Source organism: Pyxicephalus adspersus, chromosome 1 (genome assembly GCF_032062135.1).
Source record: "Pyxicephalus adspersus chromosome 1, UCB_Pads_2.0, whole genome shotgun sequence".
NCBI classification, from domain to species: domain Eukaryota; kingdom Metazoa; phylum Chordata; class Amphibia; order Anura; family Pyxicephalidae; genus Pyxicephalus; species Pyxicephalus adspersus.
This window is the reverse complement of record NC_092858.1, coordinates 141,021,079-141,047,763: the sequence shown is the minus strand read 5'-3', so window position 1 is coordinate 141,047,763 and position 26,685 is coordinate 141,021,079. Positions and strand designations below refer to the sequence as shown.

The 26,685-nt window shown below is 37.6% G+C and overlaps 2 protein-coding genes across 5 annotated transcripts in view; one reads left to right on the top strand and one right to left on the bottom strand.

The window, feature by feature from the left end:
• Positions 1–6,159, top strand: part of SERPINF1 (serpin family F member 1) — a 34,375-nt gene extending 28,216 nt beyond the window's left edge. The window contains exons 7-8 of the mRNA XM_072429473.1: positions 4,062–4,272; positions 5,612–6,159. Coding sequence (XP_072285574.1) covers positions 4,062–4,272; positions 5,612–5,874 — 474 coding nt within the window. The 3' untranslated portion in view covers positions 5,875–6,159. The remainder of the gene's footprint in view (positions 1–4,061; positions 4,273–5,611) is intronic.
• Positions 6,160–7,453: 1,294 nt separating this feature from the next.
• Positions 7,454–26,685, bottom strand: part of SMYD4 (SET and MYND domain containing 4) — a 20,754-nt gene continuing 1,522 nt past the window's right edge. For 2 of the 4 annotated variants that reach the window (XM_072429445.1, XM_072429435.1), the window contains exons 2-11: positions 23,396–23,551; positions 19,638–19,782; positions 18,326–18,415; positions 13,243–14,221; positions 12,607–12,789; positions 11,828–11,985; positions 11,612–11,744; positions 8,382–8,498; positions 8,187–8,310; positions 7,454–8,115 (exon numbers count right to left, since the gene is read on the bottom strand). In XM_072429445.1, the coding sequence (XP_072285546.1) occupies positions 7,959–8,115; positions 8,187–8,310; positions 8,382–8,498; positions 11,612–11,744; positions 11,828–11,985; positions 12,607–12,789; positions 13,243–14,221; positions 18,326–18,415; positions 19,638–19,782; positions 23,396–23,532 (2,223 nt within the window). In that variant the 5' untranslated portion in view covers positions 23,533–23,551 and the 3' untranslated portion in view covers positions 7,454–7,958. Of the gene's footprint in view, positions 8,116–8,186; positions 8,311–8,381; positions 8,499–11,611; positions 11,745–11,827; positions 11,986–12,606; positions 12,790–13,242; positions 14,222–18,325; positions 18,416–19,637; positions 19,783–23,395; positions 23,552–25,383; positions 26,680–26,685 lie in introns of those variants that run through there. The other 2 variants (XM_072429453.1, XM_072429461.1) reach the window with 2 other exon arrangements.

Here is a 26,685-nt window from a genome sequence, read left to right as displayed (position 1 = left end):
GCTTCTTTCCTAAATCATGGTATTAATTTTTCACTAATGTGAATACTAGACTGAACTCATCTCTCTTTTGCGTTGAATACTAAATCTTGTTGTCCTGACAATATACAACATGGAGGGAATCTGTCATAAAACTAAACCTGATCTCTATACAAGAAGCAGTTCTCTACACAAATGTTATTTCTCTGTCAATACAGAAAGATAAAACTACATTCCTTAGGAAATATTAAGTTAAAATATTTGAGCTAGGACCACAGCTGGTAGACATCATAAAGGACATGCACTAAAAGCCCCAGCAATATCAATACGTTATGATATAGGGAACATGTACAAACATCTTGATTCCTGTAACTTAGTTCACCAAAAATTTGAGAAGGAAAAGGGATGTTGTCTTGGAAGAGAGGGGATGAGGAAACATTGAATTTGCGGATAGACTTTTTCTTCAATGCTCTTTTTTTTCTTTGCATATTTTACTTTATTATTTGTAAAGGTCAGAACTAGATAATTAGGGTAGGTTATTAGTAATAATATGGGAATATATAACAAAAAAGACAATCAAATCTAATTTACATTAAAAAGGAATTGTATGACATAAGTTTTGGACAGTGACACGATTTTAGGACGGATAAAGAGCAATGAGAAGATAATAGAAAATATCCTTGTCCCTGGACAATTTTATGAAACATAGAAAACATGCAGTAAATAAAGATGCCCTCCCCCTGTGTCCAACATAATATCCACATGTTAACAAGTAGTAAACACACCTTCACTAAACTTTTCAGGTGTTTGTACTGTGAAATAATTCAGTCCCAAAGATCTCCAACAAAAACTTTACAGTGCAGGTTTCTAACAGCTTAAGGCCCATAGACCCCTTAGATTTTGTTTTCCTAAAATTATTTTTCATGCTCATCTTGGGCACAAATCTAATGGGTGTACAGGTGTCCCCTTGACATTGTGGTTGAGGTCACTAATTTTCCACCCTGTTGGATCGCTAACAATTGATAACAGCCAATGCTGCTCTTTCTTCAATTGCGTTTTGGTCGATAGATGTAGAAAGTGTGTACCTAACATTAGAAAACCTATTGTGTGCTTACCTTAAGAGGGCTGACAGGTGTCTGCTCTTTATAAAAAGTAAAGGGGAAACAAGCTGCAAGTTCATCTTTAAAGAATAATTTCTCCACAATGCCTTTCACTACGGGTGTACAAATTCTTGTTTTAATCCTTTTTTCTTCCTGCGGTGAATTTGTAAATAATTTAGTGTTGATAGTAGTTTTAAATATGATCTGGAAAACTCAGGATCTATTATACCGTGTACTTTTGTTTATGCTACTGGGCTGTGTAATATGGTGGTTGTTTTATAAATAAACCTCCTCAAACCTCTTTGCAGCCACTTTCTGCCTGAATGCACTTGTTTCGGAAGTGGCTAAATGTCATTAATGATGGTAACAATGGTGCAACTTGCAAGCTTTTTTACACAGTTACCTATAGTCTCCACTGAAACCTGAATCGGCAAGTGACAGTGTCACTGTAAAGCTTGTAAAAAATGTAAGCAATTAAGTTTAAATGTACTTGAATTAATGGTATTACAAAGCATGCTAAACACAACCTAAAGGGTACCTAGGCTTATTCAGTTAGATACATCATAACGTTTAACTGCTAAAAGACTGCTAAAAGATGTTGTGGGACGTTCTACTATGTAGTCTGATCTCCCTGCTATTTAGGATAAATTCACAACACAAATCCTAATTAAGCATTCACAGAGTTTTGCTTAGCATTGTCATCTGCTCCCTGACTGATTGGTGGCTAAGGGCGGCACGTACATTTCTACTTTAGGACACCTTGATAAATGTAACTTATTGTCTTTTTTATTACTTGCAGCTCATTATGACCTTGCCACGCATGTATTAATGGATTAATACAGCAGCATGCTGAAAAACCAATGCTCTCTATATCAGCAAATCATAAGTATTTCCTCTGTGTATACTAGTCATACCGCTGGAAGGGAAGAAGAACTAAAACATAACTTATTTGAATTTACTGAAGAATAAATGATTCTGGATTCTTAGTAATTCAATGATTATTGCTAAAATATGCACTAGGCAGTAATTCTCTGGACAGCTATTTATGCAGCTCAAAAATGAGCCCGGTATTTTTTATTTTTTGTACAGAATCATTTCATATTGCCAGAGGCTGCACAAAATATTTTGTAGGCCTTTATCTTACATCTGCTGAGCAATAAATAAGAAGGAAGCCTTTGCGTGGCTGGCAAATCACAAAACATGCAGAAAAATAAATTAGCAGTTGACATACTTTTATAGAGGAGTATAAAACTGAAGCATAGTAGAAAGCTGGAGCTTAGTAATTATAAAACTATACACAGAAACAAAGGATTATAAAGTAAATGCTTACTAATACATTTTCTATTTCTCTAAGAAAATTAAGCTAAGTACACCCACAGAAAATACTAGAAACCCCCCACTGCCTTTATATTTCTCCTAAGGGACTTCTAATGTAAGGCCTCAATGGAGTTTCCGGCTCCCATTGTGGCCAATTTGAAGTTCGATGAGGGACTCTTTCACCTTTTTTTACAGCAGAATGAATAAATGTAGTCTTAGTCAGTAGATTGATAAAATACCCAGCCTTGGGGTCTCTGCAATACTGGAGAGCCAAGTGGGCATGTAACTACTGTTTCTGAATATTGTATATCTGAAATGTATACTAGTCTTCTGCTAAAGACAAATCCGGGAGAAGATACAACTGAAAGGACCCTGTGGGTGGCTGCCCCCCATATTTAACCACTATGCTTGTGAATTGAACTTTAGACCACCTTACAATCTTCTTATCTCTATACATATGGGAAGTCCTGTAGTCCACAAAAGGGAACTAGGCAAGATTTCCATGAAACCTAGACAAAGAGTACAGAATGTTAGGAGCTTACTGGATTTTTGGCAAGATGGACAGGTTTTTTTGTTCTTTATTTAAAGAAAGGGAAACAACAGGGTACACTGGAATGCAAAACATTTAATAAAGCAGAGAAACAATTTACCAGAAATGTAGACAGTCTGCTAACCATATAGAACAATAAATGCTAAGATAAACTTGATGTTTGGTCTCTAAGGTTCCTAAACATAAGCGAATATAAAATACAGGGGGGCTTGAAAGAGCAACAAAATGAATGCAGGATTTTCCAATAAGTGTCAGTCAGTACATTTTTAAGTAACTGTCCTAACCATAGCCAAGAAGGGTTTCAGGACAGGATAGGACCAAAATATGTGTGGCATCATGCCATCTCCCAATGACATCTTTAGCAATATTTGATACTGTCAGAAAACATTGATGGAGCAGTTGTGGAGTCCTATACCCATCTCAGCTCCAGGTATCTGCTGCTACTAATGGGGGAACAAAATAATCTTCTTTCGTTGCATTTAAATGAAAAAGGGGGTGTATATTTTGGAAGGGGGCAATATTGGGTAAAGAATAACGTATCACCTGTTCTCTGTATGTCAATCAGACCAGAGTAAAGGATGAGAATGGTAAGAGTGTCCAAGAAGGAAGAATGAAAAGACAATAAGAGAAATAAAAGCCAAGAGAGAAACCCATTAGAGACTAAAGGAAGAGTGGGGACAACACCACAGCCATCAGTGCAAACTCAGTGGGAGTACACCTAATAATACAGGCAATAGCCTGATAGTGGAGAGTGGAGGAACCTGAAAATGACAGAGACAGGAGCCCCCATTTCCGGGACATTAGATAACATTGGCATGAAAACAGAAGACAAGGTCACCAGGACTCCTAGCTACAGAATTCTTGTATATCACAATATGTTAAAAAGCCAAAGTTTCGGGGCAATGCAGGGTACCTTCAACAAGACAACATAGTGACACTATGTTGATTAATTTTGAGGACTGACACACATTTTGTTAACATTGATGGCTTTTGAAGATGGTGGTTGCTTCTGTACTTTATTGTCATTGATGATTTATCAATAAATACAGATGTGGCCCCAAATCATGCATATTTTAAGTCTCGGTAAAATGTAAAATATTTTTTGCTTTTGTTCCCAGATTATGCAGCTGCCACTGACTGGAGGAATCAGCATTATGTTCTTCCTGCCTCTCACTGTCACTCAGAACCTTACCCTGATTGAAGAAGGTCTAACTTCCGAATTTGTTCATGATATAGATCGGGCATTGCAGTCAGTCGCCATAAAGCTTAGTATACCAAAACTGAAGTTGGATTATGAGGCAGAACTTGCCAGCTCACTACAAGATTTGAGTAAGTTTTCAGTTTTAATCAAAGCAAATTGTAAAATGTGTAAAACTAAGCAAACAACAAGAGAATTGGGCACCATACAATGCCACACGGTGCCCTTCTATTGAATGCTATTCTGCATTCTTTTAATCAAAGTACTTGTTTCACAAGTAACAGCAAGGGGCAAGCCTAAGCCTATGAAATCATCAATCTTCAAAAAGACAAAGGTAACTCAGTAGGGTAATATTATTATTATTATTATTATTATTATTAATAATATTAAACAGGATTTATATAGCACCAATAGATTAGGCAGCGCTAGGTTAAAGCAATTCTTTGAAAAGGAGGACAAGGAACAAAAAAATACCATCTTGAACCTTATGGTGTCCATGATCTTTTTAAAGCTCGTTTACGAGTCCCTAATGAGTGCAATATCTGGCTAATTGTTTTTTTGATATCACAATGATATATTTATATAAAACTAAAAAGTAAAGTAAGACATTATTTAATTATTCAAGAGTTATTATCATTAAATAATCTATATTAACACTTAGCTAGGGATCTGCTAATGTTTACATTTATTTTAATATGGAATCAAAATAAAAAAAACGAATGGAATATTCACATATTTGTTTAAAAAATGCTTGATTGAATATTTACAGCAGGGAAATAGAGAAAAAAGAAATCTCTAATTATAATAATTTCGTTGTATTCCAGATGTCAAACAGATAACAGTTTATTAAAAAATGTACATGGTAAATGTATAGGTAAGGCTAAATTCAGAACACATTCGAGGATTCCTGGAGCAGGTTAAACATGATAAAAATTTTTGTGCATTTCGAAACTCTTTGCTGATTATAAATAATATAATTGACTTATACTGACAGCTGGCCTGTGAAAACTAAATCTAAGCAAAAATCTAAAAAAACAAGTAATTAGATTATATTAATACAAAATACATTTAATGACTTGCTATAGATGGGCACATTGTTTTTTTTTTTTTTTTGCCTTTATGTGTTTTGTCAAGGCAAATGACAAAGTGCAGGAAGACAAAGCAACCACAATTTATCTTCTACAAAGAAGATAATAAACTGAAATATGATTGGTGACTATGAACTGCTGCACTTCATTATTTCTTACTGAACTGCAGTAATATATAGATAATCCTATATAAACCACATTTTTAACAATATAAATTTGAGGAGGAGGAAAGTTCTGTCTTCAGTCCACAATTGCCACTTTATCTTTATCTGACTAGAATGTAAAGTGCTACTCAGAAAAATCCCTAGTTAAACAATACAAATAAAAAGAAAAATGTCACTTTGTGTGCATATTTTGTCTAATGTTATACTTCTTTTTGCAGAACTTCAGCCACTTTTTTCAACTCCTGACTTCAGTAAAATCTCTTCTAAATCAGTGAAGCTCACACAGGCTGTGCACAAGGTTGTAATGGAACTAAACGAAGATGGAAGAGAGGAAGCACCAAAGGTGGATCCCAAGCAGATCAATCACTTCCCGCTAGAGTTCCATTTGGATCACCCATTCCTGTTTGTTCTTCGTTCTGATGATAACGGTGCTCTTTTGTTCATAGGAAAAGTAATGAATCCCAAAGGACTTTCTCGCTAATCCCCATGCATTCTATGCAAATGATTCAAATTGCCTAGCAATGAATTATGGATTCTTTTGGCAACCAAAGGATGAACCAGTTGGTAACTTTTGTCCCTTAATCAGAATCAGCTACAATCCCCATAAAGCTCTAGCAGTTTGAGTTCTGTTTTAGATTTTCCTTTACTGCACTGTGTAAAACTAGTTTTCAATAGATCAGACACCTGGTTGGATACTGTATAGATAGATATTATATATAGCAAACTGCATTATATACATAGTTAAAAAAAAAAAAAAAAAAAACAAGTGTAAGGAAAGCATATTGTGTGCAAAGAACCCCTAACATCCAATCAGACTTTGTCTACCTATAGTCAAAAACAGTTACTGGTTGGCTGCTACAGGGCACTTTGCATATATTTTGCTTTACTGTAAAAGACCTCTTAGCTATCATATGCAGGACATGTTACAAGTATGTGTACAAACTTCACTAATGTTTAAGACACAACCAATAAATGCCAAAAAGAACTAAAGCTATGTACACACACTAGATTATTGTTGCCCAAGATCAATGACTATGAGTGTCTTGGGCAAACATTTAGTGTGTGTACAGTGGTCACCCAACATCTTTCATCAAACTGTCCTGGCGGATCAATAAATAACTGAGCAGGGATGACCGCCATATTTTTGTTATGGAGGAAAGCACAGTTGGGTGCTACTCACTTGTCCTCCCCCCTCCTATCTCCTTAGAACAGAACAGTGCTGTGCATACCGTGCTTGTTCATTCTCCTGCCATTGGAAATGATCAAAAAAGATTGTTGCCATTGACATAAATCAGACATCTATAAAGGGCTTAGGCCAGGATCCCTTTATACAGAACATCCTAGTTCTGATGAACAATTGCTTGCTGTTTTAGGCAACTAAACTTTTTGTGCCTTTTTAGTTACATGTCCATAGTTTTTTTAAACTAGTCTACATCATGTCTATGACTGAGTTTAACTACTTCCCATGAGTATAAAACTGACAAAAATGCAAACTGTTGGGTGCTCTTCAAGATATTTAAAAATTCCTCATCAATTGACTGTTTGGTGCTCTACTTATATCTTGTTTCTTTGGAGAAAAATATAAAATAATAACTCTGTATTGCCTTTAGCTGAACTAGTTTCCTGTTATCATTCTGCTCTTTCAAAGTGGTGAGGTCCCAGCTGAACTCTTCCCCTCTGCTATTTGCCAGAACAATCCATTGCAATAAAGTACGTTTTACTTATTGCTCAGGAATCATGTCTCTCCTGCTTCATTCCATCAATGGAATATTAACCCAGTCTTGGAACTGTGTAGTTTATTAAAATAATTAATGCACAGGGAATAGCACCTTCAGTAGATGGTATAACAAGTCTAATTAGTCAAGAATGTTCTCTTAACAGTTGTTTCACAAAGATACATTAACTTCAAGTGTGTCCTGGGAGTTTCCAAGTGCTGACAGATGCAGATATCTAACTACACATCTGCTATGAAATAATGGGTTTCATTTATAAAAGCTTGCTCCAGAAAATGGTGGTATTACCTGTAGCAACCAGTCAGGTTAAAAGATTAAAATAGACTCTTTTTTGTGATTGATTGAATTGCCAATTTATTTAAAAAACACAGCAGAGTAACAAGGCTTTGTAGAGCAAACAATTCTGTGTTTTACTAGAAGTGCCTACTAAATGTCTGTTCTGCCATGGATAGTAATGTGCAAAACCTCTGGCAGGAGATTCAGGATGTCAGATAACTATGAATTGTTAAAGAAATTAGGATTGCATAACCAACCACTAAAATGGGAAGGTGTGAACAGTTTTGCATTCATTGCTTTTAGGGACTTATCATTCAGCTGTTTCTAGCAGAACCGATCTATATGTTAGTAAACAAGACTTTTGGAAAAAATACGCCCTAATCAGTTGTTTGGGATCCGGTATTCTTCCCGAAGGCTGCAAAAATGATCATAAAATTGGAGAGCTAAGGCTAAAAACAGATGCAATTTACTTTTCATGTGCCATGCTCCCCATTTTCAAGCTTTGCATTAAAGGTGTAACTACAGTCCATGTCTAACATTTCAAACCGTAGATGCATCACGGTCTCTCCAGTAAACGACTCATTCCAGGAAGCTCCAACAGACATGTCTTCATTTCATCCAGCTCTTTCACTAAGCAATAATCAGGTCCATAATGCAGGCAAAGTATATGTTGGGCTTTCACAATAGTACTCATTGCATCTTCCACATTGCACCTAAAATGGAAACCAGAATTAGTAATCCCAACAGATAAAATGCTAAATGATTGATTGTTCTCCACACTTACCCATTGAATAGGATCTGGGCCAACTTAAACAGTTCATGTCCAACTTCTAAGCTAGAGGTTCCATAATGCTTTTTCACAATTTGGATACTTTTTCTAAGATGTTTTGCTGCTGAAGTCCAGCCACCTATGAATTTCAGGTAAAAGTTAGAAAGTTTTCAAGGGCACAAGCTGGAAAGTCTCATAGAAACATTATACCTCTTGATGCTTCAGACTGCGCCAACTGATCAAAAATCTTGCCCAACAACATATGATCCTTAGAGAGAAATTCACTGGCTTCAGATAAATGTGACATTAACAGTCCTACTGCAACATCTGTAGATAAAAGTATAAGTGGATATTTGTCAAAAGTACTGATGAGTGAACCAATGAAAACAGATCTGCTTTTTCTTGTATCATTATGAACAAACGTATTCCAAACTGCTAGTCAGTTGTGCACCAATCATGACTTCTTCTAAGTCTCACTGTCCCTTGTAATTATGCTATTCTTAATAGGCACTAACCCTTTACCTTACCCTTTAACTGCCTAAGCTATTTCTGCCACATGAACGGCTATCTCTCCTGTGTTCACCTAAAGCGACATACAGAGGATGATGATGATGTTATACAAAAAATGTTAGTTGCCTGACTGTATGCCAAACCACCAGCTTTAGTACTTTAGGTAAGTTACCTGCAACAAGTATGAATTTCAACACCAGAAGCACTTATCTAAATACTTTTTCAGGAGTCCTCCTGTAATCTCTACTCAATCCAAAACTACCAATAAACCCTAAATAAGTGGAAGCACAGTGCTGCTTCTAGTGGTTGTCACTTGTGGCTAAATACCATATTCTGTAAAAGAAAATATTGAATACACTTTAACGTAAACTTATCTGTTTATATTTCAAGGTTGCTACTTTTATCTGAAAAAACAGGGAAACTACATGGACCTAGGTCACAAAATGCAGTTGTGCAACAGTAATAAAAATGGCTGTTCTTGATGCAAATGTGAACTTAGCCTTTAGTGTTGTTGTTGAGGTAAAGGGGCTCATTGCCTATCCAACCCCTATGGCTTGAAACACTGACAGCCCCTCAGCTCAGAAAATGGAAAGTCACAACCTCTTAAGACCTCACTTCCAACATGCCCTGTTTCCTCCTGAATCAGTCTGGTGAAAGTGATAAAGGAGAAGTAAGAATGGTGTCTGGAGTGGTGTCCTAAAGCTTCAATGGTTCTATGGTTGAATTGAGTGAAGCCAGTTACATCACAATGTACTTGGCGTGCCGATAAGTGAGTACCCTTGAAATGTAATACCCTTTCTTTTGGCAAAACCAAATACCCACCTGTCCCCAACTGTAGCAAGGGCCATCTTGACCCCTGTGTTATGAGGGTCTGTAGGCAGGAAGCTTGTTGGGAGCCCCCTTAAACGATCTAGCTTTTCATTGATTTTTACATTTTTTATTGAGGAACCCAATTAAGCAAACATACATCGGCATATGATACAATAAAAATGTGGATGTACACAATATGTCAGATTACAAAAGCAGGGGATATCAACTAAATTACACAATACTGATAAAAATAGTACTATACATAGGGGGAGGGGCGGTAGGGGCAATTGCATTCTAAAATCCAAAAGGCATGCAAATGGATCTAGCTAAAAAGGTCTGGATATGGATATATTTGACACATAACCTTTGATGGGACAGATAAGGTTTGACAAGTAATGTCACAGCCAGAATAGGACTAAAGGCAGGACTCACCAGCAAGAAAAGAGCTCTAGAAAGGCCTAGCAACCACTTATCTGTTGGGTTCCTAAAGACACGAGAATCCTCAACAAAAGTAATAATCAACTTTTTAAAGCAGGACATGGCTTGTTCAACAGCGTGAATAGACCGTTTTTGTACAAAATCCCCGCCAAACAGAGATGGTGATCTTAGGAAACAGCACAGGTAGAAGCAACAGGTTGACCCTCTGGTTTCAGAGTAGTGTACACAGCATCAATCAGAGATTTCTTAAACTTATGAGTAATAGATCACCTGTGGCCTCTGTGGGTCAGCAAACTAGCTGAATTGGGTCATAATGTCTAGCATGACTGTAGTCAAAAACCTCAGCCAAAAGGGGAAACATCCAAACAAACCTGATGGCCAGAGGTGAAAAAAAACACAGTAGACGGACAGCAGAAAAATGATTAGATATGGAAATTCTATAGGGCCCTTGCAAACAACAGTGGTGAGATGTGTCCTGAAATGTATGTACTGAAGGAAAGAGAATGAGGAATGCACACAAGTGGAAGATGCCAGTTCTAAATCTTAGAGCGTTAACCTCTTTACAGTGAAGTAACTGAGGAAGCTCTTGGTGCTTGGATTCACTGACCTACTCACCTGGTGAGTCTTCAGAGACATGCAAAGTACTGAAACTAATGATAACAGCTCCGATCTGAGAGGGCTTGGCAGCTAACTTTTATGAGAAAATAGTTTGGGTCTAGACGTGGATGCTGTTAATGCAGTGACAATGGGCCTGAAATATTAAAGCTTCCCAAGGTTGAAGAAGATAGACTGTCATGGGAGAACCTAGGTGATCCAGAAAACCTGTAATAGATCTGTTCCAGAACTGAAAACATTTGCTAGTTAATAGCAAATCATTTTTAAGACATCCATTCCATGCTTGCTGGATCCTCAGGTTCACCTGTGATAGTCTATCTTCTCCAGTCTTGGAGAGCTTTAATAAATCAGGCACAATGTTCTAGTATTGATGAAGAAAAAAAAGCTAGTCAAAGATGATTAGTCTTTCACATAGGAAAGTTTAAGAAAAAACATCCATCCTCCTAAAACACAAGTAAAAAAAGTAATGCATGGTGGTAGATTGAGTGGTTCAAGTTTTTTTGTTTGCCAGTGTCTAATCCACCCGCTGAACACAATGTCTCTCAATAGACAAGTAAGATAGTATAGTAATCTTTCAGTCTCATCTAATTTGCTTCTGAATCATAAATCTAGCTAAAATGAATGACAGTCCTTTGACGGTTGGCATATGTGTAATCCAAATGTTCATTTAAATGTTTGCCTGGAGTTCCACTTTATAGATATTCCGCAAAGTGTAGTTTAATCTGTTTTGTTTTTTGATCTTTAAAGTTGTGACTTTCACCAAATATTTGCAGGTTAAACAATCACTGTGATTTACAACACATGCCTCAGAAAGATTCACCTGAAGTGGATGTATGGTGAATGTCAGATTTAATGCTTTAAACCTGCTAATGAATACTTGTTGCGGCTCATGAAATATATAATATGCAAATAAGGCTTTTAACTTTTATCACATTGTAAATGTATCTGATTTTTAAAATTATACTTAATTAGATATCCATTACCCTTGTCACCCCTATGAAATACAGCAACTAATTTCTCTGACCAATTAACACTAATGTGTGCTGTAATGGTAATTGAGCTGTCACCTGGATGGTTGTCTTGTGAGTGTTCCCGAACTTTATGAACAGCCTGCTGAAGATTCTGCAACCTGAGGACCAGCTGCTGTCTTCTCACAGTGTGTGAACAGGACACATTGACACAGCGCAGTATATCTTCTCCCTTGGAAAAAAAAGACACTCAGCTTTATACGCAGTTAATATACCAGATGAACTCAGCTTGAAAAAATCATGTTAAAAAGTCACCTCCAACCCTGCATGACACTTTTCACAGCAGAAATCACATGAAGCTTTAGCAGTTGGTCTCTGCTCCTCTGTGCAGGCCTTGCATTGGCAGATAAAGAAATACTGGTCCCTCAGCATCTTTTGCCTTTCTTCAACGCCCATTCGTAACTTGTGTGGTCCTAAAGTATATAAAATAAATGTTAAGACTTGCAGGAAGAAAGCAAAATAATATATCAAAAGATTGCCATAATGCTGGTCAGTGACTAAATATTAAAGTCAAAATAAGGATTAAAGAACTGGAACATGCATAATGTTTAACACATTAGTGGCAAGGTGTATGGAGCTGTATTATGGAAACTGCTGTCTATATAGTCTAAAGATAACAAATATAAAGTTTGCTATTTTCTAAACCAATTCCTTTATCAGCTTTACTGACAACTATAGTATATTTCTCAGTGAACACATATTTTGACTTATTACTGTTTACTTTAACTTTAACTCTGTATAAAAAATACTAAAAAAAAAAGCTTTCCAGGCAAAGTAAAGAGTGAACACCTTTCCTTTTCTTCCCTATGGATTAAGGCAAACAAACACTATGCAATGAAAACTTTGAATCTATGAAACATGTATTAAAAACTATGGCTTTCCCTTTTGACATATTGATCAAACATTGAGTGCTGCAAACTCAGCCCCCCTCTTACGCTTAAAGGCTCAAGGAAAAGACGAAAGGAAACACATTTGGGAATGTTTTAATTGATTTGCTGAAAATTTTGACCAATATTGTGTGTAAAATTGCTTACCATAGCAGTGAACCACCTCCTCTCCCTTTCTGATTGTTCTGCAAGCTCTAACCATTGCACATCTGCCTTGAAAGGATACACTTGTATTTGGTTCACAAGAATGGTTTAACAGGCTTAGAACTGGAAAGAATGCAGTAGCAAGACGGGAATATTTGTTGCTTTCTACTAGTGAGGCAGCAGTCTCTAGAAATAAAAAAATATCCTTTTTTTACTTTGCAAATATTATCTCAGTGTGTATTATTATAATAATATATACATTTATGCACATACTTGCAGGAATGTATAACAAAAATTGCACCTAAATGACTATAGGCTATATTTGCAGTACACAGCAGCATTTGGCTGAAGGGGTATATAGGACAGGTTTGCATGTCTCTGTCCACTGTCCTGAGATGAGAAAAAATCTCCTTATTTCTTATGTGATGGAATGAGACATGTATAATGAGACAATACCTTCTTTTTTGAGATAGCCAATTCATTTAGAATTTCTCAAGTCTCTTTTTTTTTACTATAAACTGAATAATTTACTGTATTTTTAAGAATAAAAAAATAGATGTTAGTAGACTATCAATGCTGCCCTTGTATTGTAGAGGCTCAGCAAATATGAACATACCTGACCGAATGTGCAATAATTACCTTCATATTCCTGCTGGAGGACAGTCACTGCTTGGGCATTACAATAGAGCTGAAGCATGTGATGAAGAATAGCCGAACCAATTATATACACGTCTGATTGTTCTTTTTCCGTCTTTTCTTTTGGATTTGGAATTGGTGCTTCCCTGCTTGTTTTCAGGAGATCAAGACATATATTCTTACACAAAGCTGCACTTGTCAGTCCACAGAGAAACTTTTGCTCCCCGTTATGATGTTCAGGGTGTGCTTGAAGACTGCATAAAGATTTATAGTTGCTGCAATACAGCTGATTAGAAGCTGTTCCCATTATATTGTCCTGATCTTTTATTTTGACACCTGATGTCTGGTGAAAGACCTCAGAAACCTGCCTAATACCAGCCAGTAGGACTGCCCTTAGTGCTGTGTGGCTAAACACTCCTAAAACAAGAAGAAGACTGCCCAATGAGCATTCTATAAAATGATACTGCTTCCATGCCTCATCCCTGCAGTTCGGGCTACAATATCTGGCAAAACTGCACTGGTGGCAAGGTATAGAGGCCAAGGTTCGTTGTAGACAGTGGTGACAGTATAGATCACAGTTAGTAATACTGACATCCCATGTGGTTGTACTGCTGATTGGTTTTCTGTTAGGAATAATTACACTGACATAGGCTTCTTCTTGTATCAACAGCTCTCCATGTGCAATATCCTCAGAAGCCACCAAGTGGCGACCTTTGGTACTACTGAACTGCATGGTAAGATTGCTGGAAGCATTAGCTAGCTGCAGGTTTTTGTCTAACTTCAGATCTTGGAGCCTGTCACACACTGTATTCGCAGCAATCTCCCTTGTGGAATCAGTCAGGCTAATGCTTTCTTTGCTGGTAAGCTGAATGCCGGATTGTTTCAGCTTTTGCAAACACTCTGTCTGCCGTTGAAGTATTTTGTTCTTTAGTCGTTCGGGGTATCCATGCTCTTGTGCACGATCAATGTCTTCCAAGCATACCTAACAGGAGATTCCCCAAGGAAAGAAAACATCACGGTCACATTCCCAAAGTAGATTCTGCCCTTTCCTTTACTATGTTAACTGAATCACACATAGTTTATATATTTATAGGTTTTAATGAAGCCAATGTGGCATCACAGCACCCTCTAACTTGATTTAAAGGCCCTGATTTATTAAACCTCTCCAAGGCTGGAGAGAATACACTTCCATCAATGAAGCTGGGTGATCTAGCAAACCTGGAATAGATATGGTTCAGGATTCAAAACATTTGCTAACAAATAGCAAATGATTTTAGGAAATCCATTCCAGGTTTGAGGGATCACCCAGCTTCACTGAAGAAAGTGTATTCTCTCCAGCCTTGGAGAGCTTTAGTACATGAGGGCCAAAGGGTCTGAAACCCATTAATATATTACATACACTTTGCTATGTTTTCTTTTAAACTTGTATCCTTCTCTTGTACAGCAATCTCCTAAGCATACCTGTGTATCTTAGGAAAATACATACATAGTTTTATTCATTTTTTGTTAGGCTTTGTCTTTTTCATATTTTTTTGTATTGCAAAAGTCAGTTTGTGGACTTTAAAATGACAGTATCTTTACAAATATGAATGATAAAAGTAGGATACCAACATTTTTTAAGCATTGTTTGCACTGTCTGCTTTTTTAAAGAGAAAATGTTCCAGGCTCTACTTACCCTCGCTACGTTCCAGCCCCAAAATCTTCCATCTTCTATGTCCAGCGCTGCTATTCTCTTCAAGCTAAATGACAGCCATTGTCACTCTACCCATATCCTGTGGGCCCAGCAAGTTGTTAAAGCATCACCAGACTGGCTAGAAGAAGGGCGGTTTGGTAAAAAGACTGGGGGAAGTGGAAGGGAGTTCAGCTTTCTTAGGCTGGGTCTACACAGTTTTAAAAACGCATGTAAACGTTCCCACCGCATTTATATGCCTTGTTATGCACTTTTACTAGCGTTTTAAAGTTTGCCTTTAAGACACTGGAAAACGTCTATGCTGCATTTTTTTACGCTTTTCCTGCATTAACCTTGTGTTTTACAGCGTTTACGTTTCAAGCACTTATAAACATGGAGAAGCGTTAATGGAAGCGTTTACCTGCATTTTCACGCGTTAACCATGCGTTTTTATTCTAAAACATTGCATGTGGCGTTATCTATAACGTCCTGGTGTAGATTAGCCCTTGGAATGCATGGGAATTTCAAACATGGGCTTTTAAAGCCTCCGGTTAAACGCTGGGGAAAACATCCGTGTAGTCTAAGCCTTAGCCCCACAAAGTTCTCCATGATAAAATACAGCAACAAATGTATTTTTTAAAACAAATAAAAAAAAAAGTAAATCACTAACTGGAACTGTTGTAACATTGTAACTTCCCAGAAGTGTACACGGTGAGAGGCAGTGGTTCTTTATAATCCTACATGTCTTTACAGCCAAACAGAAAAAGACTGCTGCACAAGCATTATTAATTGAGAAGCTCTTAAACTTTGGACCCATTCAGTCTACATGTGGGAAGCACTGACTACAGCACATTTAATACTTTAGATTCAAGTATATGGAGGGGCCCTTCACACTTCTGTATACTGTGGTTGCAGTTTCCTGAATAACAGTAGCAGGTGACAAACTGACTTCACACAAAGCTTGGAATTGTCTTTTAAGACACATCTGGTAGGAAAAAATGGTACTGAGTTCTAAGTGTTATTAATTTATATTGCACGCATTCCTGTAAGTGATTTGTAATAATAAAAAGTCTTAAACAATTACCATTCATAATAGAACTACAAAAACATGTTATAGTCCAGAAGCTGTACCTAAAGGAGACCAAGAATCCAATACATACAAATGATCTGTTTGTGCACTGGATTCCAAATTACAACACCCTCGTGTCTACAGTTATTTAGAGACACCCCTGGACCAAAACAAATGCCTAACAAATATGAAGACCTAATAAGGTATTTGTATACACGCCTTGTTTACATGGCATAATCATAGAGAACAATTGGTTTCAGAGGGATAGCTTAGTTGGTACCCTTAATGTGAGTGGAGAAGGACTAGCGATTACCCCAGTGGCAGGAGGACAGTACTGGCAATTATCCCAATTGACAGTGGGATATAATTAGCATATACTCAGTGATAAGAGGGGAACAGGAATGACAAGTACCCCCAGTGACAGGGGGCATGATCGGCAAGAATCCCCAGAAACAGTACCTGCAGGATTGGCAGCTACTCCCATCAACAAGGGGGACCAGACTGGCAGGTACTCCCAGTGATAGGGGGACAAGTCTGGTAAGTAATTCCAGTAACAGGGGAAAAGGCTGACAGATACCTCCTGTGACAAGGGGACACACTGGCAGATATTTCTAGTGTCAAAAGGACAAGGCTAGAAGGAATTTCCAGTGTAAGGGAGACATGACTGCCGGGTACCTTCAGGGTACCTTAAGGGCTGAAAGGTAAATCCAGTAAAAGGGGAACAGGACTGGCAGGTATTTTTAGTGTCAAAAGGACATGGCTAGAAGGAACTTCCAGTCTTCCAGGGAGACATGACTGTAACAGAGCAACAGGACTGACTGGTACCTCTAGTACCAGGGGACAAGGCTGAAAGGTAATTCCAGTGTCATGGATATGGGGATGGAAGGTACTCCCAGGCTCAGGGAGAAGGGGCTTGCACATACTTCCAGTATCAAAATGTCAGAACTTGTTGTACTGCAAGTATAGTAAAAAGTACTTGTTATTTCTCAAATGATCACCTTATTATTGGTGGTATTGCTAAAATAAGTTTCATAAAGCAAATCTCTGTGCTTTCTGGTCCTGGTTGTTTGTACACATGCCGTCTCACATATGATTACTGCTGCTGCTTCTCATCTTGAACTGCAAAACAAAAAAAAAATCGGCTGCCATTGCTGACTGCTGTATCAGAAGATGCAAGTTGCCTGGCTGGTATATTGACACTTTTTCTTCAATATTCACTCTATGAAGAAAAAGAATCCAAACTTTTATGTGACTTAATTTGCTGTGTGCATGCTGAAGGTATATAAATCATAGGTAGCCCATACATTTATCTGACAGATGCACTTACAGGAAGGTTGGGCAATTCATTTCCCCAATGGGGAAAATATTAATGGAAAAACACCTGGCCATCTGCAGTTTGCTCCTTAATTCACATTTATGTTGAAAATACTGCACTGTGCTGCAGTACAATAAGTGTTGTCAGCTCTGCCTAGATTCTCTCCAAGCAGAATGGAGAACACCTTCTTATGTTCTGGAAACAAGCAGGGGGTAAGCTGTAGCCCAGAAAAGGTGAAATCAGGCAGGATTGAAGCACTGCTTGGGATGCAAGTCAGACCCAAGCAGCGTTTATAGCTCACCACAGGAAATTTGGAGCTCATTGGCTTGCTGTCAGGATTAACACATATTTTTCTGTACTTGCAGCATTTTTAAAGATTTGACACATACAAAAATGTGGATTTTCATTAAATATGGTTGTGAGAACAGCAAAAATAAATGTATGCACAATAAGCCCGATAAAAGTACATTTCTTTACCTCATATAACTGAAAAGTTATAAAGCGCTTTTCATGCAGAGCAAACAATATTTTTTTGCAATCTTTCTCTAACCCGAGGGACATAATAATTGTGGAGTATTATAAGGATCCATAAAGTCAATCTGCACAAAATTACATCCAGCTGTTCTAGATCAGATATAGTAGCTAATGCATTTGGGAAGTGGAACAGTAAGTTGCCCACAATTAAGCCGTCTACTTTGTCACAAGAACGGCACCTTTAAGTAGAAAAGTTCATTGGAAAAAGAATTCAATTACCATGCTACCTGCAGTTTGTGAACAAGCTATTTATATACTTCTGAAAGTCTTCATAATTAAAAAATAGTTAGAGCGCTGAAAGGCTCGGCTGGAGAAATGACAGATGAATGAGGGAGACATCACAGTGTACAACAGCATGTGTGAGAAGGAATAAGAAAAATGACAGGGCTAAGAAAAACTAAGATCTACAGCATGGGGTTCACTGAAATGATGATTTACATTGAAATCTAACTCAGGAACAAACCTCCAGACTGACAGCAGAGATGTAAACAATACTCACGGAGTAATGGCCAAGGTGAAAGAGAACTGCAGATCGATTGGCAAAGCAGATTGCAATCTCCTCGGTGCCAGGGCTGCCATGGGAAATAGCCTGCAGGACACATACTCACAGAGTTAACAAAGATGCCAGGGGAAGTTAAAAGACACACAAAAAAAGAAAACCTTTTAACAAATTGAACAAAATGTTCAATCAAGCTAGAGGGATTTTGGATTAGCAGTATGTAGCCTACAAAACTGCTGGGTCATTTATTGTTGGTAGACAACATGTGATCTTTTTTTTTATTCTATCACTGCTAAAAATACTTGAAATAATCTAGAAAGACAAGTGTGCTTTGCAAACTTTATCCTAATTACATTAATTTATATTTACAATATGTAAGCCCTAAAGTGTTCAGAGTATATTGTAGTGCACACGTTAAGTCTGGTAAAACATTAGCATTCCCCAGTAATATTATAATCTTGAAGAACCGATACCTCGGCAAAGGGTTATGTAGTTTGCCAATGTGATGCATTATGGGCAATTGTGTCAGCAGTACCTTTAGAATTGCTGCATGGAGTCTTGTTTATTTATCTATGTTTATTTTAACATGAACTTTTTACTCATATCAGGGCTGCAAAAATATTCAGTATTAAAAAAACATGTAATCTATGGACTAGATCACATGATGGCAATGGGAACATTTCCTTGCTGGTGCTTCAATGTCTCCCTTCATCACGGGGAGTTAAATCTCTGCCTTTACTCCATTATAATTTTAGTATAGATTTGCTTTGAATCTGGGAATCCAAACCCAATATCTCTCTCTTTGTACAGAGGGATCACTTGTATCTGGTAGGAGGACAAACCGAAACAAACAATTTATTTGTGTCACTGTACAAGAGGTAAAAGTATTGGTAAAACAAATTTGCCAGGTAAAAGGTGCAGATATCCAAAAAAGCATCCAAGCATCACTGTTATGCTCAAATACTGAGCAAAATTCTGGCCTTGTCGGAGGTTGTCTGTCTTTTTCCTGCCTTTCACATATTACCATTGTATAGTAGGGTAGCCTATCATAGTGACAGGCCGATAAGAATATGTAGAAAGTGGATGGATTTGGTCTTGGAGGTTGCAAGACATCTAGGTATCTGTTCTTCACACCTGACAGCAATTTTTTTTTTATTGTGACTGAGTTTCTGTAAAGCAGAACATGTAAAAACCAATTTCATACTACACTGTACACCTGGGTTGACTTTTTTAGTTGTGTGTCTCAAGCTGTTCAATGCAGTCTGTAGCCAAGAAAAATTTAAGACTTTTGCCCAGTTTTTGCAGCTCATACCTTGGAATATGAAACTGCTGCAGCTGTGTACTGTTTTCTTCCAAACCTCTTATTTCCTTCTTCCTTGTAGAAAAGCACAGCACGAGGTTCTTTCCCAACACTTAGATCACAACACAGCCTTTCTAGTAAGTCCTCTTCTTCCTGCCTGTGGAGAGAAATTAAAGACAGGTGCTTGCACTGTGTGCATACACATACTCTATCCCCCACTCTTTACAAACCCAATCCCCTCTGCTTGACTTTGACATAAGCATTACCATTTATAAAGGCTGTTCCCCACTGCATCTAAAAACCATTCCTCCCCACTGAGTACTGAATAGAAAAGAACACTTTTTACTTCTCTTAATTTCAGACTTAGCCGATCTTGTTCTTGATCTATTTGTGACAGATAAAAATGATTGTGAGCTCTATATGGAAACGTACTGACCTGTATAAGTCAATCTCCATTACAGAGCAGATTGCTGGCTCTTTATCTAACAATTTAAAATTGCAAGGCTGTAGCTCTGTAGTAGAGCACAGTTCAGCCAATCAGAGATCAAACTAGAAGAATTTGTCTCTTGCTGGCTTTACAGTTCTGCCAGGCTTCTGACCCTATCTTATACTTCACAATGAATATCTTCCACGACCTGAAATGGTTCCTCAGTAAAGTGAGCCTGTCACAGAAAAATCCTATAATTGAGACATGGTTACTTTTCGGACAACTGTGAATTCCATTCACTGCCACAATCTTGAGCTTTTAACAAGCAATGTACTGACTTGCAAGAGAAAGAGGTCTACAATTAGTTTCCATGATGCAGACGTCACAGATAAGAACCTTGTCTAGACATTCAGAGCATATCTTCTGCAGGATTTCCCAGGATAAATAAAAGTAATGGAGTATGCCCTGCTGTATCAGTCTCATACCTCACAGTGGGCCTATAACTGCAGGTGAAAAAACATTTTGAGCTCTTAGCCGTCCTAATATTAAACAAGTTCAGGGTTGATAGAATTCGTTGCACACAAAGATTTAGAAGAAGTGGTAACATTTTTTTTTATTTAAAACTCTTCATGAGCTGATGCTTACATGGTAATTCAGCAGTAATAATGCTTATTTCTTCTATCAGAGATAGTCTACGTATGTAATATAAGCAGGTCATCCACACATTATCCTCACAGCCTCATACTGTATCTCATTTAAACATTAATTGCTGCATCTTAGTAATTATAAATGAACAGCTAGTCATCACTTAGAACGTCATGCAGGAGGGTTTACATAGGAAGCTTCACAAATGCAAATAAGTGACCACAGTTAAAGTTGACAGCAGATTATACACTACATAATGGTATACTTGTGTTTTTTTTATTTCATTTCAGATCAGTGTTTTTGTACCAGTCACGGCCTCCATCAGGAATGTGACATTTTACTAGGTACTAAAGAATCTTGTGTGAGAAATGTCTCTAAGGCAAAAGTTATGCATTTTGTTCTGCATTGAATGCACACTGGTTGGTTGATACAGTATGACTAGGGAATACCTATAGATCTTTCCTGACATGTCCATGTCTGGTCAGGTACTTCAAGGAGACCTAAGTAATTGTCTGGGTTTTTCCAATTGCTATTGTTTTCTGCAGAGATAATCTGTTACTTAATTTCCCCCCTCTTTCTCCTTCATTGCCACAAACATGCACATTTAACTGCTGCAGACATGAATTATGCATACAATGTTTTGTTAGAAAAGTTGTTTAGTGGTTGCATCATACATGCATGGTTGACTGACTGCTATATAAAATCTAAGGTCCCCTAAATATATTTCTAAAATATTTATTTTTTTATACAATGGGAAAAGAGCACGATTTCTGAAAGGGGAGGAAAGAGACAGCAGGACAGCATCAATCACCTTTTACAAACCTCACAAACATCTCTTTCTCATACTCTGTCTACAGGGAACATCGATTTACCCTCTGACCACTTGTGTGACGAGTTTTAGGTAAGAAACTCTTTCACAACCCACTTGTCTGATCTGTTTGGGGGTATAGATTTCCCCTGGTGGTCTTTGGTATTATTATTATTACACAATATTCATATAGCGCCAACATTAGGCAGCACTTTACAAAGTCATGTCGCTATGTGCATCAAAGGGGCTCAATATCTAATGTCTCTACCATATTCATACGTCAATAACACAGTCGAAGGCCAATTTTGGGGAGAAGCCAATTACCCTAACTGCATGTTTTAGGAATGTGGGAACCGGGGTACCCGGAGGAAATCCATGCAGATTCAAACCTGTGACCTAGCGCTACAAAGCCCAGAGTGTTAACCTCTGGGCCACCATGCTGTCCTTGTCTTATTTGCAAATCCAAAATTATATTAGAATGGCTGCAAGTATATGTAATTTAGCTGAACCCCTTGAAACCTTCATTAAAATATGTTTAGAAGGCAGACCTGTCAGCCATACTGTTTCATTTTAGTAATTCCTCCCTAATGGTGCACAGATCTGCTTTTGAAAAGAATGGGGGTGCTCTTTATACATTATGTTTATAGATGACCAATGGACACCAATAGGCCCAAAACGTTAAGACTTCATACAAGTTTTGACCTGTTGGCATGCAACATCAGATGAAATTCATAGGTGGCACTAGAAGGCATCTGTGAAATGCTTGAGATGTTGTGAAAAGCTTGAGATGTCAACATGCCATGGGTTCCATAACTAGTGGGATTGCCCTGAAATTATTCATACTGGACATGCATAGCCCAATTCTGCCAGCAATTTTCAAGGGGTCCCTAATCTGTACCCGTAAACAATGCCTTCTAAATATTACAGATAAATTCCTGATAAACAGATAAACACCTTCTCCTTCTCAATGCAGCCCATCCTTTGATACATGTGTATTAGAAGTCTGCAGCAGTTCTCTTGGTTGCTGCCTGGCTCCATAAAGTGCAAGACCTATACTTGGAGGAGGCCGGAGCTTCTGATCCACTTCAAACATTTTTGAACAAACGGTCAATGTGGGTGATGCCTAAATAATCAGATGCTTACAGATCTCTTGTTTATTAAGACTTTATGTTTACAACTTGTATATCCAATATTTGCTACCTTGGCATATTGGAGCATGGGATTGGTCATACCCTTCTCTTTTATCCACAGATACAGTTGTTTGTTAGCCTGCTTTACTGGCAGGATCCTTAAGGTGATATATATATGGTTCCAATAAACAAAATAAATTGTAGAACTGTTACATATTTGAAAACTATATATTATACATATTTTTGGGTTTCAATACATTTTAATTAGGGCTTCCAGTCTTGATTTGAATTGGTATTTCTGTGTCTATCGTCAAAAAATGATTCAATTTAGCTATGCTAAAATTGTTGTAGTTGTATCGTCTTTCCCTGGACCGATACAGTTTTTAGAAAGTTGAATTATATGGACCTGGATCTTTCAAACATTACTAATTATGCTGCAACTGATGGTGCCTGGCTTATTAACAATATACACAATTCATTGTTACTGAATGGATAAAAATAAATCCTCTTTTGATTTACAGGCAGAAACAGCTGTTCAAGAAACAAGTAGACAACTCAGCAAATAATTAAAACAGATTAGAACTTTCAAGAACTAATGGTGAGCTTTAACCATTAAACTCATTAGAAAAATAATACACGGCTATTAAACAAGCACATAAAAGTCAGAGAAGCATGATAAAAACATTATGTCACCCGTTAAGTGATACTGGCATGTGTTCTCAATTACAGCTATCTTTTGGTATCATAGATAATTACTTACTGAAGCTGTGACCAACAAGCCATGAAGCTCTCTAGAAGACCTGAGGCTGCAGAAAACTTTTCTTTTTCACATGGTAGAAGTTGTGACCACTTCCTACGTGCACAGTCCTGCCATTCCACCATAGGGAGCTCCATCATGGATATATCAAAGTTGAGGCTGTACAGTGGGAGATGTTCATATATTAGTATAGAAAGACAATTTATGTAGTTACCTCATTGGGGGTGGATGTGGGTAGGTTCCAAACACTGAATGCTATTTAAAACAGAAACCATAATTAAGGAATAACAGAACTTTTCAAATAAAGTGTAGTTAGCATATTTGCATTCTCCCTTAACCTAAACTAACTACTTACTGAAATGAGGTTGTAACACTTCACAAAACAAGGAAATCCTGGCCTTCCGATCTCAGTAAGTATGCATCTGTATGCACTTTATTTACACTGAGCTAAATACACCTTTCTTGCCATACTTTTGTAATCGTGTTATACTAGTATTAAATTATAGTGCTTGGTATATGCAACAATGGAAAATAAATTACTTCCTTGGTCTTTCATATACCAATGTAACAAAAAGTCTGATCATAAAACATTGAAGGGGTGTATTTATAAATGATTTCCCTGCTAGCTCAGCTGCATTTCAATCACAGCCATTCAAATCCCTATGGATTACAGGTTTGAAAATTGTTGTTGATAAACTAAAACTCATTTTGTCACCCAGTGGCACAGCAGTCACAACAGTAAATGTTGTATCCTCCAAGGAATAAACAGATAAATCTAGGATGGATTGACAGGGAATCATTTGTAAAAATACCCCAAAGTTTCTTTATATTTGTATGTTTACTGGTTTATAAAATTCTACCCTCCTGAGGGTATCTTTTCTACAAAGGTAACAGCTAGGGGTTTTACCGTTATTAATAATATTATTAATAAACAGGATTTATATAGCGCCAACATATTACGCAGTGCTGTACATTAGATAAAGGGGTTGCAAATGACAGACAGATACAGACAAAGGAGAGGACCCTGCCCCGATTGCTAAGGGAGATCACAGACAAATAATATTTCTTCTCAGAAATCATCAGAACACACCATGTTCCAAAGAGTTAAAAAAATCACAAAACTGGAAGAAGTCCTCAATGACATGTATTTTAAGAATAATGCAGAGCCATTTCCACAGATTGATGCACATGCATAGGTAAGTGTGACACCATGATCAACATTCACTGAACTGGAGCACACACTTATCACATTTGGTAGTTAAATAATTACTTCATCAAGTACAGTACAGAAAGCAAAACATGTTGTAAAAGGGCAACATAACCTATAAAACATGTTTGGCACCTTTTTGCCTATTTTACGGATGAGGCCTTATAAATATACTTGTGCCACATTGCTCTGTGGCGCAGGTATATAGATGACGTCTTAATTATTTGGACGAGGTCAGTTGAATTATTCAAGGAATTTTTTATGAGTATACAAACCAACGAATATACCTTAAATTTACTATGGAATTGAATTTCACATGTATTCTATTCTTGGATATTTACATCCAGAAATGTGATGATAATACACTTACCTCTTATTTATATCATAAATCTACTGCCGGGAACACCATCCTATTTGCGACTAGTGCCCATCCTTCCCTACTTGTCCACAGTATCCCATTAGGTTGCAAAAGCATTTGATGAACCTTAGGGTGTATAAGTAAACATTTCCTAAGAGAAATAAAGGACTCCCACTGCAAACCCCTGAAAATACTGGTTGAATGGATGACCCAATGCTCTTCTTGTCATTTGAGCCTCCAACCAAAACTATGTATGCAGTTAAGGAAAGTCTGAGGTACTTCATGTTTGTTCTAGGTTGATCACCCAACAGTACTGAACACTTGCAGTGGTGCTTAGCGAGTTGGCTTGGCCTAGAGGCTTCTCATATTCTATATAAATATTTGGCTTAAAGTGGAAGTAAACCCAAAACCAAAAAACACACTTACCTTCACTCCCACAGATCAGTCTATCCATCGGGAGGTTTCTTCCATCTGGTCCATGTTGTCCCAGTATCCGTCTTAGGCCCGGTGCAAGGGGAGTGCAAGCCCCACCATCTTCTTTTTTTTTCTTTTCGTGTTCTTCTTCCTACATTACTTGATCTCGCACTACACAGGCACGAGATCGAGTGACGTACATTAGGAAAAAACTTGCCCATCTCACTGTACATGTGTGAGATTGGCAATTTTTTCCCTATTGATGAAAGGACTCCTTCTGGGCATACCCGAGATGGTTGGGCATGCACAGAAGGAGCAGCCAAGAGCCTCCCGGGATGTGTAACGTAGGTATCACAAGAGGCTCTGGGCTCCCATTCATTCTTGACTGCCTAGGCGATCAAGAATCAAGGGTGGCGGTGCAGCACCCTTTTTTATAGAAAACACTAACAAACAAAATTTTTACAAAAACAAAATTGGAATCAATAAATTTTGAGTCACAGACCCAAAACATGCACCCATATATTCATACATCCATTACCATGACATCCCCCAACTAGCATTTGAGAAGGAATGGTTGCCAATGGAAGCTTCCACAAAGACTTGCTCATAGATATAAAGTAACCTGCAAATAATGTATTAGATTGGGTTTATGGAACCAAATCCTTGGCACATGTGTTGGGTTAGAGAAAACCTTCTAACTGAAGATTTGCAGACATTTATGTTAGCTCATCACACCACAACATTACATTTAAACTGGACATGTTTCAATGGTAGAGTTAATTAGTGATATAAAATAGTGTATGCAGTGGGTTGTGGACACTTTATATACAGAATAGTAAGCATATTCCTTGGACTTTGCACCACTCTGATATACTGAACCTAAAAGTATTAGGCAAACTTTTTTTTTAATTCTTTAGAGTAGGGAATGGTTAGAACCTCCCCTTGATATAGTTACTCTAAGGCTCCATACAGATCTTCATGATGCACTATGGCACGTTACTGAGCACATGTTAATGTGCGTTATACCATGTGTTATTGTACATTATATTAGGGTCTGTTTTGACACACTATGGACTTGTGTAGATGTCATCTGTTTTAGATGTTTCTGGGTTTATTTGGATTTTATTGACAAGTGCATTTAACCTGCTTCAAGTGATTTTGAATTTTCATTGACTCCAATCAAATCATGGGGTCCAATCAAAGTAGAACTTACAAGTCACCACAACGCAAACCTTGGCATTGCAAGGCACCGCGGTGCACAGTAGCGCATTGCCATGTGTTGTGGTGCACGGTAGCGCATTGCCATGTGTTGTG